Source organism: Arvicanthis niloticus, chromosome 7 (assembly GCF_011762505.2).
Source record: "Arvicanthis niloticus isolate mArvNil1 chromosome 7, mArvNil1.pat.X, whole genome shotgun sequence".
NCBI classification, from domain to species: Eukaryota; Metazoa; Chordata; class Mammalia; order Rodentia; family Muridae; genus Arvicanthis; species Arvicanthis niloticus.
Window position 1 is genome coordinate 48,237,709 of NC_047664.1, and position 20,164 is coordinate 48,257,872.

General features: G+C 39.3%; 1 protein-coding gene across 11 annotated transcripts in view; it reads right to left on the reverse strand.

The window, feature by feature from the left end:
* Ldb2 (LIM domain binding 2) overlaps positions 1–20,164 on the reverse strand; it is a 359,253-nt gene that overhangs the window by 74,902 nt on the left and 264,187 nt on the right. For all 11 annotated transcript variants that reach the window (XM_076938461.1, XM_034509436.2, XM_034509434.2 and 8 more), the window contains exons 4-5: positions 17,995–18,117; positions 15,550–15,633 (exon numbers count right to left, since the gene is read on the reverse strand). In XM_076938461.1, the coding sequence (XP_076794576.1) occupies positions 15,550–15,633; positions 17,995–18,117 (207 nt within the window). The remainder of the gene's footprint in view (positions 1–15,549; positions 15,634–17,994; positions 18,118–20,164) is intronic.

A 20,164-nucleotide genomic window follows, 5' to 3' on the forward strand; every position in this document is an offset into this window, starting at 1 on the left:
ATGCCTTTTATCCCAGCACTTGGGGGTCAGAGGTAGATGAATCTTTTTGAGTTTGAGGTCAGCCTGGTGTACAGAGTTCTAAAATAGTCAACCAGGGCTACATAGAGAAACCTTGCTTCGAAAAAACAACAACAACAACAACAACAACAACAACAAAACCCAAACAGAAAACTAAACAAACAAAACCCAAAACAACAACAAAATCACAACTAAACTTAATATCTCAGCTCACATAGGACCTTTCTGTGGATGCCTTCTGAATTCTCAACTAAACTGAAGGCCAGTTTCCATCTGTTATACTGACAGAACTACGTTCCTTTTCTGAGTCTGAAGTCACGAGCACCAAAAATTTTGGTGAGGTTATGTGATACCTCTCTCTACTTGGCCACAAACACCTGAGAACAAGGACATGATTTTTCTTGCCAGTCATTGTACATCCAGTATCTAGTACCACATACATCCAGTCCAGATCCTTTGAATACCGAAAATGAGAATGAAGGAATAAATGAAGGAAGGAATGAACGACTGGCACACAGTAAATGCTCAATTATTCACCTCACTACATTACTGCTAAGCCTATTGAACTCAGGCAACAGACCTTTGTTTGTACAGTCCTCAAGCTTTGACTGCTAGGGGAGTCTTGACAAGACTGTTTTCTGTATAGCCAAAGCTAATGACTATCCCTTGAGCTTCGTCTCAGAATCAGTTCTTTTTTTTATTAGCTATTTTATTTACACTTCAGATGCCATCCCTTTTCCCCATTCCCCCCCCCCCCCCTTAGGAAACCCCTATCCTATGCCCCCTTTCCCTTTTTGCATTTATACATTTTTTTTTAAAAAAAATGTTAATCATAGGCTTTATAAGTTTGGAATTGTTCAATCAGAAGTGTAACCCACTAACCAACCTAGATATAACAACTATCTTTGACTGGTGGAGATACATGAACATCTACCTCCCTGTCTCCCACCTCTTTCTCTAATTCATCACCTAGCTTCTCCTCTCCTTCTTCTTCTCCTCTTCTTACTCCTTTTCTTCCTAAAGTATATCAAAGGCATCCTATCTCCTTCATAAACCCATGAACAATAAAGACAGTTTATTCACATAGCCATTGCCACAGGGAGAAATTGCCTAAAGCCAATGGGAAATTAACAAGAAAATAATGATTTTGAGAAGGGTGAAAGACCACTAATAAGAGAAAACATAACTGAACATTTGTAGTTAAAAGTTGAACCAACTACATGTAAATATAGCAATGGGGAAATTCAGTTACTACTATTTTTCTTTAAGTGAGTGATTCTTGTACAAAATTATGTCATGAATTATAAAGTGAATCTTCCTAACTTATTTAAAAAGTAAAATGTATCTAAGAACATTACTTGAGGACAACATTTTTGGCAAAGGTGTAGTCTAGAGTTTTGTGGAAGCTGATGGTCAGAAAAACTAAATGATCTGCATAAATTAAGTTTTTTACCAGCCACACTCTGCATTATTAGTATTATTATACCCAGAAATTATCATAGACAATCATGTTAAACTTGTGAAAATACTTCCCTATTTGCAAAAATTTCACCAGACCACCCCCATCTGGACTCCAGGCACTGGTTTCTAGATTTATCACCAGACCTTAGAACTTTTTCTTTTGTACTTGAAATACATACATTATAATTCAAGAGGCTGTTTGGATTTGTGGTACAAATTACAAACCACACCTCTATTAAAATGGTTTAAGCCATCTATCCAGATATCTAGATACCAGATATCTTTTAGCAGAGATGTCTACTGGGTGCCTGCAGACCCCAGCTGGACTGTTATTTCAATGAATAGGATCCTGAGCATTTAAAGATCCTTAGATTACAGCCACAGAATACTGGCTCCACAGATTCTCAATATGAATCACATCAGAATAGTGATGGTACTCTCTAGTGCTGTGTCTGGATATATTCTCTCTCTCTCTCTCTCTCTCTCTCTCTCTCTCTCTCTCTCTCTCTCTCTCGCTCTCGCTCTCGCTCTCCTTCCTGGTCTTGATTTCACACTGATCTCCATGGCTTTAATTGCTTTATTACATCACCTTTTAAAATCAACTTTGGATGTCATAACTATCCTCAAATCCAACAAGTTAAACACTAAACAAAGAACTGCACCCCACCCTGCATGCCATTACTCCACACTCCCACAAGTGAAATGTCATTTTTATCTTAGTGTTGTCAAGGTCTATAAAATCCTGTTCTACAGCAGGGACAGAGTCCACATCTCCTCCCCCTTCACATTTCTTGTCTATTTAATCACCAAAGTGGATTAACTTTTCTCTCCCAAATCTTTCAGATGCGTCTTAGTGAGTTGTCATCCCTTCAAAGCATTCTACTGCATATGATACACTTTTTAACATTAAGAATTGTATTCATTCTGTGTAGGAAATGCCAATTCACATTAAAGTATATTGCATGCATAGCCTGAAAAGAAAAATTACCAGAAAACCATTCTTCTCTCCCAAAGCCTTAACATCAGATGGTTTCACAGGATTAGATACACATAATATAAAAGGAAAAGTCCAAAAATCCTTTCAAAACTGTATAACTTCAGTGCCATTCAAGTTTTTCTGGAAAAGGGAAGAAAAAATGTTTCTAAAATGTTCATGAGTATTCATAAGAATACCAGAAGTCTCAATACAAGAAACAAAATAATTTCATTAAAATTTTCCTTTGAATATTGATAAGGCAATGGTAAATGTTAACATTATTTAATATTAAATGTAAGTAATTAACAGGAATAGACACACCAAACAAGCAAAATTTCCCCAGAATGGAATGTTGATTTGTCATCAAGAAAGCAGGGTGAAGTGTTGTCTAGTGTTTTATAGTAGCAAAATAGACTGTGTTGTTTGATCTTGTCCAGGTTTCCTAATGTGGTATTGTGATCATGGCAAAAAATAGAAAATTCAGTGTTAGGCAATGACTAAATGAGTTGATGATTCCTAAGAAATTATAATGCTACTTTGAATATCAATTGTGTCAAATAAGCCTTGTTGGTTATTATGTTTAGTAATAACAGAAAAAATAAGGCCATCTCCTTAGATACTAGAAATACATCTCATAAAATTTAATACCATTAAAACTTTGAAATAGCTTCTACTAGAGTAAAGTAAGAAATTACCTGAATATGAGAAATGTGTCTATCTCACACATAAGCCATGTCCTGCTAATGAAAAGACCGAGAGCATTCCCATTAAAGCCAGACACTGAGTGAGTGCATTAATTACACTGGCTCTCATTTAACCCATTCTAATGGTGTTAGCCAATATAACTAGACCAAAGACAGAACATAAAATACAAGAATGGATAAGAAAAAAAATCATCATTTACCAATGATATAATAATTTAGCTGAAGTGCCCAAGCAGGTCAACTTAAAACATAAACACCATTAAAATATTTTGAAAATTCCAGTCTAGATGAAAAAGAAACATTTCTTAAGAATCCTAAAAAAAAAAAAAAAAAAAAAAAAAAAAAAAAAGAATGAAATTACAGTCTACTAGATACAAAGCATGGTAAAGTGACAATGCCTTTAGAAATTCACTATAAGATGCAGAATGGATAGACAAATTAACACAATAGGTACTGAAGGTCAAAAATGAACTCAAATACTCAGTGAGACTTACAATCTGCTAAAAGCAGCATTTTAAATCCAGGAGAACAATGTGCATTAATCAATAAGTGGTGTGGAGATAACTAAGGAGCTAACGAAATTTCTCACACTTCATAATCCTTCCCATTCCTGGAAGATTGATTATGCGCATTAAAAAAAAACAACAACCTAAAAACAAACAAAAAACCCCAGCAGAAGATAGTTTAATTTAGAACGAGGCCTTAGAAAACACAGGAGAATAATCTGTTTTATTATTATTATACATATATCAATATATAGAAATTATGATGATATGTTCATTGTATATAGTGATATAATGTGTGTATTTTTCCTCAATGGATAAAGCAAATAAAAATTTAAAACTTTAAATTTGTAACATCAATTATATTACAATCACATCATTTATTGAAAAATATTAGCACCTATATACATATTCATGTATAATGGAACCAATGGGTATAACTCAGTGGTAGAGCACAGGCTTTGCATATACATATAGAAGAGAAAGAACAGGAGCCCAGTAGAAAAATGGGTGAGGGACATATGAATTCTCATGAAAGGAAATAGAAATGGTCCAGTTTTAAGATTATTTTCATTTTCGCACATGTGTCTGTGAATGTATGGTACATGTGTGGGAGTGTAGGTGGAGGCCAAAAGAAAAGAGGGTGTTGGATCCTCTGAATCTAAAGTTCCAGAGGTTTCTCAACAACCTGATGTAGGTGGTGGCAATGAACCCGTGTCCCTTGGAAGAGCTGAAAGTATCCTTAGTAGGCCATCCTCCCACTGCATAAATTAAATATATTAGAAGGTGATTCATTTCTTTTGTAATAAAAAAAGTGGATATTAAAATGAAACTGAGATTACCTATAATATTAGAGTTTGTTTAAAAAAATCAGTAACTGTTAAATAGTATGGAAAATATGCGATCAAATTTTGAAATTTTATTCTGTGTGAGCATATGTGAGATATGTGGGCACACATGACAAGATGTACATGTGAAGGTCAGAAGATGGATTTTGTGGAGTTGGTTCTCTCCTACTTTTGTGTGGGTTGTAAGGTTCAAATTTGGATCACAGTGTTTGTGTAGCAAGAGACATTCCATGATTAGCCACTCACTGGACCAAATAGGCACTTTTATAAGACTCAGGTAGAGTAAAACTAACTACACCTACCATGCTGGAGAGCTTGACATCTGTCAAAATTAAGGTGCATGTCTTCCTAGACATGTCTTTCTGGCAAACTGATGCCCTGGATCTTTATCTACAGATTTAGTTTTTAAAAATCTGTCTCTGTGCAAAAATCTAATATTAAAGGCTATTTGTACAGGACTACTAACAATAGAAAGGGATTAGAAACTACCAGAATGTCCATCAATCTCGTATGGATAACATGCATTATTATGCAGTGCTAAAGTAATGTCCTTCCCTGGGACATAACAATAACATAGCACTATAGACATGGTCTGTTCCATTGTGTGTGAACTTGTGTGTATCTGGATGTGAGTGTGCGTATTTAAGGCAATACACAGATTATGCCTGAAAGAAAAAACAAACAAATAACAAACAAAACAAACACAAGACAGTTGAGGCTGTCTCTGCAGAGGGCTGCTCTGCAGGTGCAGGTAGTTTGCTTTTGTATGTTTTAAATTTTGTGCTACATGAAGAAATGATCTGTTCAAAATATGCATCATTTAAGATTTTTTTTATAAACAATAAGGAGACAGCTATATGATTGGCAACACTTGGCACAGGGTTGTCACTTGGTAAATGGCTGTTTCATTTCCCACTATGACATTGAATAAGAGTGGGTGACAGTGGTGGGGGCAGTGGGAAATCATGAAGCCTGGTGTTTTTCTATCTGGCTGCTGGGCCCCTTAAATATTAGTATTGGCCAAATGAAATGGACAATAGCTAATGTTTTTTGACCTGTAAAAATAGCAATCTCATTGATTCATTTCAATATTATTTTCATCTGTGCAAATTAGAAAGAGATAGTGACAGAATGCTGGCTGTCACTTTGTTCCTTGTCACCTGAATCTCCATAGCTTGTAAATGTGGAGAGCGAGAGTGAGCAAGGCTAATGGGGCTGCTGACCTGGGCGAATCAACGCGGGTCACATGCTCTGAATAGTGAGCAGCTCGGATGGAATTGCAATGGATTTACCTAGACTTTTGTTCAAAGATCATTGATTTTTGAGGTAAGACAGCAACAGTTTGGGCAACAGGGGTTAAGGCAATAAGGGGGAGAGCCTTGTTTCTAGAGGATCACCAGCTTACTAAGCATGGCAGAGTGTGTAACCTTGTTTGTTCTATAGCCTTGGGAGGTAGACGACATTCAATCTCTTCCATGCCACTTTATAGACTAGAAAGCATTTCTGTTTTTCTTCACAAGTCAGAGTTAATAGGTACAGCACAATTAAAGTGGAGGAAGTGACCACAGGATCTGGGAGTTGCTCCACATTGTCTCCAAAGAAAATACTCTACTTCCCAACCTTCCACGGTCAGTGGGGTGGCCAAAGGCATGAAGCTCAGAAGTGTGACCTAGTCTCTGCTGCTGTGCATACTTGTAAATTCTGTTTATCAATCATAGGATGACTTTCATATTTATGTCTATAATTTCTACTCATATTAGACTGTTCAGGAATATGGGGCGTAGTCACAGATTTATTTTGTAGGTAAGACGCAGGAAGAAGCCAAAGGCAAAGTTGGGAGAAAAATGGAAATCCAACTTTACTGATTTCTTCCTTAGGATAAAAATCTATCTCTCTTGGGTTAGTGAAGTTGAAGTCTGGAAAGGTGGCATTCACATCCTTATTCAAGAACAGTGTCAAACTGGATGCTATAGGGGCAGCAGCAAGATGCAGGGCCAAATGCCATTCTGGCTTCTTCTCATTGCTATCAATCAGGCCTGCTTGGCTTCCTTCTCTTTCTCCTTCTTTATCTGTCATTGAATCCTGTCAACTGGACTTGGAGTAAGAGACTATTAGAAAACACAGAGAGATAGAAAAGCCCAAGTTTCTACTGCTAGTGAAGCAGGCAGGTAGAGCACAAAGGGCCCGGCTTTGAGAAGGAGCTTGGTGTGATGGTGTATTGCTTACTTTTCTTATTGCTGACACTCAGTACTTAGCCAGAAGCAACTTAAGTGATCTATTTTACCTCACAGTTTAGGAAGAGACATAGTACATCATACAGAGGAAGGCTTGGAAGTAGGGGCATGAGGTATCTGGCCACAAATCTGCAGTCAGAAAGCAGAGAATGCACAGCATGTGGGCCCAGGACATAAAACCTCAAGGCTTGCTGTGGTCATCCACTTTCTCCAGCAATGTTTTACCTCCCAAGGGTTTCCACCATCTTCTAGAACACTACTACAGCTGGGACTCTACATGAGCCTGTGTGGAATATTTCACATTCAAACCATAATTGATTGATCAGCAGAATTTGAGTTTAGTGGTACTGCCAATTGAGATAAGTAAAATTGAGAGATTTGAATCCTCATGACATTACAGCTCCCTGATTGGGTGTTTTAAAATTAGGGTTTAAAGAATTGTAGTTTCAGGTGGACAGGAAGATGGTGTCCAGCAATATGGAAATGTAACCAGACATAAACCCAGAGAGAAAGAGAGCTTGAGCCTGGGTAACTAGTAAGCCGAGGCTCCTTTTCCAGTTTCAGCTAGATACCGTGTTTTTTTCCTCAACTTAAATTTAAAAAGCTCAAAATCTCTTCGTTTGTCCTTTTCTATTTTTCTTATACACATTTTCCCTCTTCTCAGATAATTCCAGAAAATTGGAAAGGGGTGTTTTATGAGAGTCAACTCCAGTTCCCATCATGCACTTAACTTCACAATCATCAACCTTTCCTTAAACTAACTGGCAATTTCCCACCTTGCCATGTGCCTTGATTTTCAGTGTCTTGTTTGACAACAATTTTCTCCTCTTTTCTGTGTCTGAGGCTGGAAAAATGCTTTCTTTAATCCAGGTCCAATTTGTACTTTTAAGGCCAATCACTTATGGTTCTGAAATTATTTTAAGATTACTTGGCTAGCATACTGTTCTTGTTTCATTATTTGGATACATACTATAATCTATGTCATCTATTATTATATATTTTATGCATGTGCTTATATATAAGGTGCTCTAATGGTCATTCCCTCCAGCCTGACTTTGGAGATCATTGCTTGCTAGTTGCTATGATCTATGTAAGTTATGATTACTTCAATTCTTTAAGAGTGAGTTGCATGTACTTCCTTGCTATGTAGCCGTGTGTACTACTTTTCTATTTCTAAATGCAATTAAAAATGCCCTTTGGGTGTTCCAAGTTTTAATCATTCTCAGTGTGAAGCATTCTCCAGTCTCTGAAGGGTCTCCTCTGCCTTCTCTCAAATGGGGCTTTTCTCTGAAGAGGAGAAGGGGGAGGAAGGGGGAAAGCAGCAGGAGTAGGAGAAGAAAGAAGGAGAAGACGGAAAATAGAGTAAGGAAGGGAGGAGGTGGAGAAGGGGAGGAGATGGTGAGGTGAAAAAGGAGCAGGGAGAGGAGGAGGAAGAATAGGAGGATAGAGGAAAAGAAGGCAAAGGAGGAAGATGGGGAAGAGTTTAGTCAGAGTAAAGAGGAAAGTTTCAGATCCTCAGGCTTTCAAATCCTTTGTCCAGGGCTGGATTTGAGGTCTGAGCCCTCTTTCTCACAGAGGAGTAGAGCAGAGACTTGTAGCTCTAAATTCTAGAAGGTGCTATGACCCAATTTGCATGGAGGGGCATCAAGTGTAGGGAGAACAGGGAAGAAAGAATAGAAATTGGGTACCGGATAGCATTTCTAGGACATGCCAGAAAACTGGAATGGGAGGACACCCCAGGAAGTCTATTGGGGTGACTACCTGAGACTCCTAGCAGTGGGAGACATGGATCCTGTAGTGGCCACTTCCTGTAGCCATGCAAAACTCCAAGTGGAGGGACAAGAGCAGTAACCCACCTACAAAAACTTTGACCCAAAATGTGTCCTGCCTACAAGATGTGCAGGGACAAAGATGGAGCAGAGACTGAGGGAATGGCCAACCAATGACTGACGCAACTTGAAACCTATTCCAAGGAACCTATCTCTGACATTATTAATGAAGCTCTGTTATGCTTGCAGGTAGAATTCTAACATAACTATCCGCTGTGAGCCTCCACCCAGCAGCCAATGGAAACAGATGTAGAGACCTACAGCTAAACATTAGATGGAGCCCAAGGAGTCTTGTGGAAGAGTTGGGGGAAGAATTGAGGGACCTGAAGAGAATAAGGACTCCACAGGAAGATCAACTGAGTCAACTAACATGGACCCTTTTGGGCTCCCAGAGATTAACGCACCAAGAAAAGAGCAAACAGGCTGGACCTAGGTGGCCCACACATATGTAGAACATATGTAGCTTGGTTGGTCTACATTTGGGTCCCCCAACAACTGGAGTGGGTGCTGTTCCTAAATCTGTTGCCTGCCTGTGGATCCTGTTCCCCTAACTGGTGGTCTTGACTGGCCTCAGTGGAAGAGGATGCACCTAGTCCTACAGTGACTTGATGTGCCAGGGTGGGGGTGATACCCAGGGGGGCCTCCCCCTTCTCAGAGAAGAGTGGGAGGGATGATGGGGGGGAACAAGATGTTCAAAGAGGGGACTTGGAGGAGGGGAGCTGATATTGGGATCAAAAGTGAATGAATGAATGAATGAATGAATGAATGAATAAATAAATAATGATAATGATTTTAATTTCAGTATTAGAGGTCTATATAGTTTCGTCAGTAATTAACAGAATTATAGACAGTACTTGAGGAACACAAAGTGGCGCTCTGAACCAGATTCAGCCCACACATGATATGGTAGTCCTTGCCAATCTCCTTTGGAGCATCATCTTCCAGCTTTTTTTTGACCAGCAGCGCCTCATCATGTAAATAAGATAACCCTCCAATGGCTGTATATTTCAATCAATAGGATGAGTGCCAGGGTCATGAATTCGTTTGTATCAAAAATGCCAAGTTGTTATGGTAGTTTTAAAGTTCTCATTTTCTGGATATAGCCTAACTCTGTAACAAATAGCTGCAAGCCTGCCATGACCTATGGATGAAATTCTAAATAACATGCGTTAGTCCTCTGGGGATCTATAATATGCCAGGCGCTGCATCAGGCATGAGAGATTTGCCTGGGTGGGTTTTGCCACCCCAGAATGTCAAGACTTTGCCACTGCTCTGTCTGAACGGGTGAAGCAAGAAAAGGGCAGCCTGTATCCCAGTGCAGTCTGTTTGACCACACTAGTTCCTCTGTGGGGCACCTCTCCATCCTCAGGCTTGTTGTGGCATTTAGGTGGAAATTCCTTCTTCTCTTATGTGATCAAGGGAAATATTTGGCCAGGAGTCAAAGTCTTACAGAAATAAGAAAAACCTCAGCACGATTCTAGTGCTGACTCCAGTCACACTCAGTCTCCTGGAGGCTACTTTATGTCCTTCTGTTGGGGACATTTTCCAAAGTTAATTGCCCAATACTTCTAGGCATTGGTCTGCACTCCCCACGCTGTCAGTGGAGATGACTTGTAAGGATCAGTGTTCTTTAAGGCACGACAACAGCATCAGCAAAATCCTTCATTCGTGTGCAAAATTAAAAGTGCAGCATCAAAATAAAACAAGCCACTCACAACCCAAAACACAGGACTCTGAAATGCCCAGACTTTAATGCTCACACCCACTTGCTATCACTCATTTGAAGAAGTAAGCTTATTTTTAAATAGCAATAGAATAAAGCCTGTAGATAACGTTAAAATCTCCCAAAACAATGATTGTACATTTGCAACAATAGCTGTATTCAGAAGGTATATTGGTTACTTTCCCCATTGCTTTGACTAACGGTTCATTTTGGCTTCTATATGAAGGAGTATAGTTCATTGCAGAGGAGAAGGCATGACAAGCAGAGTGGAAGTGGCCAGTCACGTTGCACCTACAATATAGGAAGCAGAGTGCAGCTAGGAAGTGGGAGCTATCAAACATCAAGGCCTTTCTCCAGTGACTCACTTCAGCAAGCCTTCACCTCCTAAAGTTCCACATCTTTGAAAAGCAGTTCCCCAGCTGGAGACCAAGTATCAAACACATGAGCCCATAGGAGACATTCCACATTGAGACCTATCAAGAGGGGCCAAATATAACACACATCCTGAGCCCTCTCCTCTATCCTACATCATTTCTCCACCCCTTCTTCCTCTTCCTGATTTTCCATATTTCTTCTCCTTCCCTTCTGACTTTTTGTATGGTTTTAGAACCCCAGGAAAGAATTCAGAACCATGACAACATCTAAGTGGACAATAACTGCAACAACACTTCCTTGGCTTTCTGGAGTAGTAACTCAGTTTGCAAAGCATCTCCATATGCTTTGTCACAGTAACTGTCACCGGTGACTCAAATGCCCTGACACATAATGGGCACAGACATTCACACATACAGAGGGCAGGGCTCTGAGAAGTTAGGGTACTTGATAAATATCACATGCATATGTATATGCATGCACACACGCATGCACCAGTCACAGCAGTGAAAGTTGGACTTTAACCTACTATAACAGAATGGGACTGGAACTTATTGGGCTCCTTATGTGTTGGGTTCTTATGAAGTTCACCAGTCCTCATGGCAGTCTTCTGCGATAACTCATTCCTAATTTTTAGAAGAGGACAATGAGGCACAGGGAACAGAAGCAGCTTGCTTGAAACCAGATAGACAAGTAAGAAATTGATAAATGAATCCTCTATCAGGAAACAGTCAAGAGCAGCATGCATGAAAGGGTTTGGAGGGAAGGAATTAAGGACAGCAACCACTTGAAGATGACTTCACCTTCCAATCAATCAGAGGGATAATTAAATAACCACTGTCACCATACCGCATTGGGGAAACTGCAGCTATTATATGTGCTTAATGTGATGCCATTGCTCACCAAATAATGATAAGAAACCATATACCATGGTTGGAGAGATGGCGCAGCACTTAGGAGCACTTGGTGCTCTCTTGCAATGGATCTGAGTTCAGTTTTTATCCCATACAACCACCTGAAACTATAGCTGAAGAGGCATCTGCACTCACTTTCATATAGACCAACACAGACACATACACATGTAATTAAAAATAAAGACTGAAATATATAGCTTTTGAAAAAAGTCTTATGTAATCTGATTGCATGTAAGCAAAAATTATGCATAGGGATAGGTCTAGAGTCAGAAAACATTCAAATGGAATATCACCTGGTTAAGATTCAGTATAATAATCATCTTAACATTGTGTTAAGCATAACATTTAAAATACAAAATGTGTATCATAGCAGCTAAGGAAGCCAGGCCAAAGGAAATAGACAAAATACTCACTTAAAACACACACACACACACACACACACACACACACACACACACACACACACACACCTGTTCTTCAGAGTGGAAAGAATACATTTGCAAAATAATGAAAGGTGCAGAGTGAAACTTAGTATAAAAATTTATACTTATACAGAATAAATAGAAATACTATGGAACAAAAATGTGACACTAGAAATTCAGAGTCAGATGCTTCAAGCAGGAATTTTTCACATTAGAGAGAGTGAGAAGATTCTTTTATTTTTCAATACAATACAGTCCACTTCTATGCTGCTTAGTTTCCATGGTGAAATTCTAGGAGTGACTTTGAAAATTAATCATACAGGTTTTTTTTTTTTTTTTTTTTTTTGGTGTCATTCAAAATCAAATCTATCATTTAACAAGCCATCTGCTAACTAGTCATTCAAGTGACATTTCCTTGGAACTTAGAAGTTTTCACATTACTTAGACCATGGAGCAAGAGATAAAGTGATGCTTTGTCTGTGGGACCTGCCAAGAATTCATCAAGGACCCATGGGTTGAGAACTCCAGCAATGCCAGGGGAGAGACCCTCACAGGAAGTGATAGAAAAATACATCTAGAAGGAAGAGAAGGATCTTGTCTGGGAAACTTAGATGGGGAGAAAAGGGCAGGAATTATGTGACAGGCAGCAAGCTGGACTATGGAAACCTGGAAAGAAGAAATCATGACCAATTTGATGAAGATTCTGATGGCTTCCATGCTACCAGTACCCTTGTCCATTCCTTCCTGCGAAGCAGCAGGGCTGTGCCGTGAAGCACACAGATGCTCCAGCAGGCTTCCTCAGTTCAGCTTCCTAGTTCTATTTGGTGGCAAAGCTGGGTGACTTACTTCACTTAGCCTTTCCATAGCTCATTTTCTCCTGAGGGTGCTGACAATGGACAAGGTTTTTGTGAGACTTCTAGACTTCTAAGTTAGGAGCTATGTGGTGCAGGCCCTGGCATATAGCCAGTACTACCCTGAAATGTCTCAAAGAATTCCTACATTCACATGCAAGAGGATTAGCATTTCTTCCACTTTCAGAGTCTTCATGGGCTAAAGGTAGAGGATTGCTGAATGTGGTGGACTTGATTACACAGTGGAGGTTAACCATTTGCAGAGGTTAACCAGGAGAGGTGAGGTGTAAGGAACTTTTGGTTTCAGTTAATCACCAAAGAGTTTGTCTAAAAATATCACCAAGACATTAGTCATAAAGTCTAGAACATGTTCCAGAGTCCTGGATCTCAATGTGGCTCAGCTGAGAACATGGTGTGGAATGCCACCCTTCTGAGGAAAGGGATAGCTATAGCTTTCACTTCTGGGTCCCTGAGGAGAGATAATGTAGTGATGAAGGATGGCTATGTGAGGTCTGTGCATAGGTTCATAACAAAGCCTCAGTTGGTTCCCAGGCCCAGTTACCCATCCGCAGAGCCTGCCAAGCCCAAGTAGGGTGGTTCTGAATGCAGAGTTCTGATGTTTGAGAACACAGCTCCAGGTGCTCCAGCACCTGGATATCCTTACTCTTCTTGGCAGATTGTGGGTATCCTCAGAGCAGGCAGTGTTTCAGGGCAGTTACAACTATGAAGGTGATGGAAGAGGTGGTGGGAAGCCTAACCAATTCTGGTTCTTGCCTGTTCTGATTTTGGTTCCAAGGCCTCTGGGTGATGGAGAAAATCTTCTTTTTCAACCCAGAACCAGGAATTTACCAGACCTTCCTCATCACTAAATAATTTCTCCAAGCCTAGCAGACAGGTCAGTCAAGACCCACCACATTTACCCTCTCATCCCTCATGGCTCTTCACTGGGCATGATGACCATAAAATCTGCTATAAGATCTGGTGGCATATAGCACATATGTTCCATCTTCTGATGTGAATTCTGTTTTCCACTTAGTGGAAACTTCCTGCCTTTTTCTTTGATTTTCTTGTGTTTTTCTTTACCCACTCCATTCATGAACCATCTTTCATATAAAACCTTCTTCTGAATTATTTCTCATCCTGAGGAATCTTAGGGTTTTTTTTATTTTTTTATTTTTTTTTTTAATTTTTATTTTTCTGGAAACTCCCATTATGTTATTTACCACTCTACAGTGTCTTCTTTTTGTGAGTTTTACCCCTTAGGGATGAATTTCTTAGTGACAGAGTTGACTTTTTTTTTTTTTTTTTTTTTTTTTTTGTATTTTCAGCATCTAGAACTGTGTGAATGAATTGGAAGAATACCTCCAGCTTCACAGAAGAGTGAGGCTGGCTAAAATCTATCCATTTCAGCAAGGCTTGTACACAGAACATAGTGGCTACAAAATAGAACCCATAGACCCATAGTGCACAGGTGGTTAGATAAGCCACACTACCAACTCTGTGGTGGGAGAACACTAGTGAATCAAATTGCTGCACAGAGAGGAGATAGTGTATCAGTGGCAAATTGGCTGTCACTTCCTCAAGATTCTGGAGTACAATGCTCGTTTTGTGAATGAAACCATATAAGCTACCAGTGACTTGTCTGTTGGAATTCTACATTAAACTGGTGTGATCATTGTAACTCAATTAGAAAAAATATGGAGTCACTTAATATTGTATAGGGAAGATGCTGTCTAATATTTAAATTTAAAAACAATTTATATCAAGTTAAAAAAAGCCCATGTCATGTTGTATAGAGAATTTATAAGGCCTAGAAATACCTGCATTTCAGCACCATGTTGAAATTCTCCAGAAGACTATAGCCCTGGCTACTTGCCTCAAGTGGTACACTGATGTCCTTAGGAGGAGATGAGTCCAAGGTGAGTGCACAGAGACAGAAAACTCAATGCCATACTAGAAAGTGGGTACAACTACAGTCTGAGTATTGCCAAAGCACTTAGGAAATAAAGATATGGCTCCCTTTTAAGTAATCAAATTCAAGAGTTGTACAACTGTATTAGCAAACTCAACTCTACCTAAGTGCAGATTTGATGCTATGTTAACTAAACCACAACTTCTATTGCACCTACAGCCCCTTCACAAACACACATATATACACCCCCCCCCACACACACACACAGAGGTGGGGAGGGGAGGGAGTATATACTTTTGTCTTATGCATACCTGGTTTATTTGTGAATTGAATCTAGCTACCCGTCCCCCACACACACACATGCTAGGAAAACACTCTGCCCTTGAGCTATATCCCCAGGTCTCTTACTATGATTTTTGTTTTAATTTGAGATAGGATTTCATTAACTTCCAAAGGATAGCCTTGAGCTTACCTGGTAGTAAATACAGCCTTGAACTTACACTGTCCTCTTACCTGAGCCTACCGTGAGCCTCCTGAGTAGCTGGGGTTATGTCCTGAGTTACACAGCCTGGCTTATACTTCATTTTAACTCAGGTATAAAACAAACAAGCAAAAAACCAACCACACACACACACACACACACACACACACAGAGAGAGAGAGAGAGAGAGAGAGAGAGAGAGAGAGAGAGAACCAAAAGAAAACAAAAACAAAATTAAACTAAAGGGTTTTTTTTTTTTTCCAATTTCAAAAAACAAATGAAATCATTTAATCAGTCTTACCCTGAGGTAGTTGAGGGTGAAGTTTGTGAGACCCATCCTGGTGATATTTTTGGACAGCTGATCCAGGACCTGAGGATCTTGTGCCTAAACAGGGTGGGGGAGGGAATGACATATTTGAGTCCTATGAGATAGATGGTCTTCTGAAAGTGCTAGGCTCTATGGCTGCTGCTGAGATGCGCACTCTTGACATCGTTGATTTTTTCTTGGAGGGACAGATGGCTGGAGACAAATTAATTTACATTTTGAAGTTGCTTGCATCTAGTACTCAAGAAGATTTTGAGATTGATTCTGCAAGGGTAGAAAACCAAACTGCCTCAGCTGTACATTGGATCCAGGTTAAATGTGTGTTGCTTTTTTTGTGAGGGACCTTGACCTTGTGTTTTCAGATAGAAAGCCACTGAGTTCTGCCAGAACTCTAGTCTGAACAAGAGAAAGAGGTGCCTATGAACTTGACAAACCATACCTGTTCCCTGTTAATCTCGGAGTAACAGATGCAGATTAAATTTTGGCTGTGATAGGGGTAGTATTTTTACTATCCAGAATGTAGGATACATTTGAAAATTTTCAGCTACCATAAAATGTATGATATAATAATATAACATGCCAACATCCATTATATATATATATGATTATACATCTACATATATAATATATAATAATATATAAAATATATATATGTAGATTCTCTACTTTTGTATGTGGAGAAAGACAATTTTAACTTTCATCCCCATTAAGCTGAGGTTAGAGATCAATGTCCTCAATATTTTTTGTCCTGTGAGATGAAAAGGGTAGGTATTAAATTTCCCAGAGTATCACAGGACATAAAGTATTGCAAATTATCCCAAACATTATATTTGACCAAACTCCAAACCAAAAAAAAAAAAAAAATCTTTTTGCATTGTATTTGAAAGTGAGTTTTTAGTGGATCCTCTTTACTCTGCTTCTTTCTTAGCAAACTGGTGCCACACGGAGGGAGATACAGGTATCTATATAGCCTTGTCTCCATGTCGGCACTCACGAGACCACTTCACATATGACTAATAGAACTTCATTCTTATCTGTGCTTCTCATTCAGTAATAGCATCATTCTTATTTGCAATCATAGATACAAATATGAATAAAAATGACCATAAAGTAACAGTTTCAAGTTAATTTTGAAGTAAGGTTTTTATGGACATTGAGCCTCTGTGGGAAGACCTGGCCCTATGTAGATTCACTGAATGGAGCCATACTAAAAAACAAGCATCTTGGATTATAATTGGGCACCAACCAATGCTGAGAATGGGCCACCAACACCTATAGACCTCTCACTATGATCCAAGTGCCATCCTAAGTAGGTTTTGCTGTCATTAAGTCTTAATTCTAAAGTGAGTTCTCCAGGACATAACCACACTGCTGTATAGATGAAGAACTAGAAATCTAGAGATGTCATATCAATTGCTCAAAACCAGTCATGGAGCGGAATATAATCAAATAGGCTCTCAATGTATGGCCTCAGATCTTACCCACACTCTTCTGATGCCTTTCCATGTATTTTGAGAAAACATAACAAATGCATCAGACTTCTTGCAGAAGAGTAGAAAGTGTGAAACTGACTTTGAAGGTTTTGAAGGACTCTAAGCACAGCGAATCAGAAGAATTGGAAATCAGTGTGATATAGCAGAAGGCCTGGGGTCACCAGAATGGTCAGAGATAGGGTTAAAGGGTGAGAAGGAGAGGGTGAGAGTAAAGGTCTGGAGGGACAGGCTGGAGTCAGAAGGCTGGAGGACAGGTTTGGAACTCAGAACCAAGTGGGTCACAAGCCACATTTGGATTGAAAGACTTTGGGCCATTTCTCTGCTTTCTTTAGAAATAGAAATGATAATATGTCAGTCCTTGAGTGACAGATGCAGATTGAATCTCCAGCCAAAGTTTAGTAAATTCTGTAAATGGTATCTATTGTTATTTTATTGACTTTTCAGGGCCATAAACAAATCAGGCTTGTGAAGTCTGACTCTGTTGCATCTTTCCACTCCCCACCCCCATGCTGGTCAAACGTCATGGTTAAGTGGAACCAACAGCTACTGAGTACAGGATCCTCAATTCCAGTCACATGATTCTAATCAGAATTGGAAACTGTTTCCACTTCTCATTATAGGTAATAGGTGTATACACCCAGCTAGAAAAATATCTGATATTGAGTTGACGCAACTGAAGACAATAGAAACCATTCGTCAAGGGAACTCCACTAATACATGAAAAAAAACTCTTACAAGCTTGGAAACAAAGGAGGCGAGAAAAGAGGTTGTGTGTTCATATGGTTGAGAGAAAGACTCAATACTTAGAACTGATTGTCTATGGTGTGGTAATAGTGGGGCTTTCTTTAGCCAGAACTGGGTTTCCTTGTTGAGTAAGATACAGTGAGTATAAGAAGAAAGGAGATAAATTAGAAACAATATTACTTACGTGCATGGCTAGTATGCTTCTGGGGACCAACTCCCTGTACTGTCTAATGGTAAAGTGCCACGTTTTTATTCTCATGAGGTCATCGAACGTGAACTCCAAGATCAGTCTGCCTTCTGTGCATACCTGGGAGTGATAAACAACACACTCATTTGCTCTGCAGCTCATATAAGCAATAGTTTGTAAATTATACCAACTACTCAGTGTAGTGTCCTTTGAGGTCCTTGGGCAGTATCTCCATGATACATAGAAACAGGGACAAATATCAGCTTTAGAGTCAATGGGTTGAGGAGATTGCCAAGTAGATTGCTAGTTCCAAGTACCAGTTTCTCTACTTCCAATGAAAATTTACATGGTTCTGATTTTTTTAAATCTGGAAACAGGGGGTCAAACTCCCGGTCCAGGGACATAAGTTTGAAAGTAACTAGTACAGTTTGGTTGTCTCACCACCTTTTTTATTTTCTTGATCCTCCGACCTTAGGTACAACAGACACACTCTTATTCTATCCTTGGCTGCCTTAATTTGGAATAAAGTTTTCCACAAGATAGCTCACACTCACACTCAAGTGTGAGTTATTACAACGTTGCCCATCAAGAGTACATCTTCATCTTCAAAGAGGAACTCCAAAGGGCAAGGTTTAACCCAATGCAGTCAATGATGCCAGGGAAAAGAGAGGGTTGCCTAGGAACTATGCCAATCACATCATCATCAGCATCATCATCGGCAGGTTTTGTTTATATTACATAAAAGATTGGCTAGTTCTTAGCCTTCATAAGAAAATATGTGCTATGTCAGAGTCTCTCTTCCCTTATAATCACTGACAAAGGTATTTTTAACTTTTCATATTTGGATTGTTCTTAGAATATTGATGCAGCTCTACATATCACTCTTCACTATCAATGACATTGAAATGGAAGAAAAGAATACAAGGCAATGCATAGCCTTGTCCTTTTGTTCAACTAAAAAACATCGAGTGGGGAATGACATCAGCAGTTGCAACTAGTTAATAAACCCATGTTAGCTTTAAGGAAAAAGTATCTGGGCTTTGAAAACAGAGGATGCAAGATTTGACTTCTGACCCTACTTTTTACTTATTGTGGAACTTGAGGGAAATCAAATATGCCCCCACACTATCAAGTTTCCTTATCAACAGAACAGAGATAATAACATTATTAGACAGAGCTATTGAGAAAAGTATCTCAGGGAATTCTATATGTAGAATGCTGGTTAGGGTGCCTGGCACAAGCCGAATGGTGGGAAGATATAGCTGAACAGATAAAACAAGCAGAACCAAAGAGAAGAGAGAAGCAATCAAGGTCACCGTGATGTTTGTGCTGAGATGCACATCACAAGCAGTATCGCTGGGGAATGACTGGGTTTTGGACTTTTAGACTCCATCCACTTTCTCCTTGTTATTATGCTGAGTTTTTGTTCAGACTTTCTGGAAGAAAGATTCCTAGTTAAAGCAAATTTCTGAAAGAATGTGTAAAAATGAATCTGTAAAGCTATATAGTCCAAGAAGATGGTGGTTAACAGTTTCTATCAAGTTTTTATGAGATACGGCTAATGATCCTCCTCGTGGGAGAATACAGATCATGCTATTTAGGAAGCTCTAACTGTCACAGGCAATGGTTGGGGGCTTGCTGCGTACTCTAATGGGACAACGGAGAAGTTGTGGGGACGAATTACTGTAGAAGGCTTAATAGGGCTCTGCTGATGAAAGATGCGCTTGGCATCTTCATCTTATCAAAGATCTGTTGGACATAATGAGATAAAGATTGATAATCTGGGTGAAGACCTCAACCTCAGATCCAATTAGCAGAACTTCTGAGTAAGTTCAGATACATGAGCACCAGGTCTTAAAACTCTGAGGGGTTTGTCTGCTGAGCCTGGTTAGCTCTGAGTGTTAGCAAGTAGAAAGGGAGATGCACCAATGTCCCCAAACTATTTTTCCTTACACATCTTGAGCCTTGGAATTAATTTACCAAGGTTCTCAAATAAGTATCATGCAGATTAAACCAACTCCCTACCCCCACATCAGGATGTTAATTTCATACAAGTCACGTGCAGTGACAACTTTCAGAGAAGGGAGTTCATGGGTAAACTATCAATGGGAAAGATATATTCATACGCCATAATCTTTTCTTTTTTTAAAAAAAGAGATCGGATGAT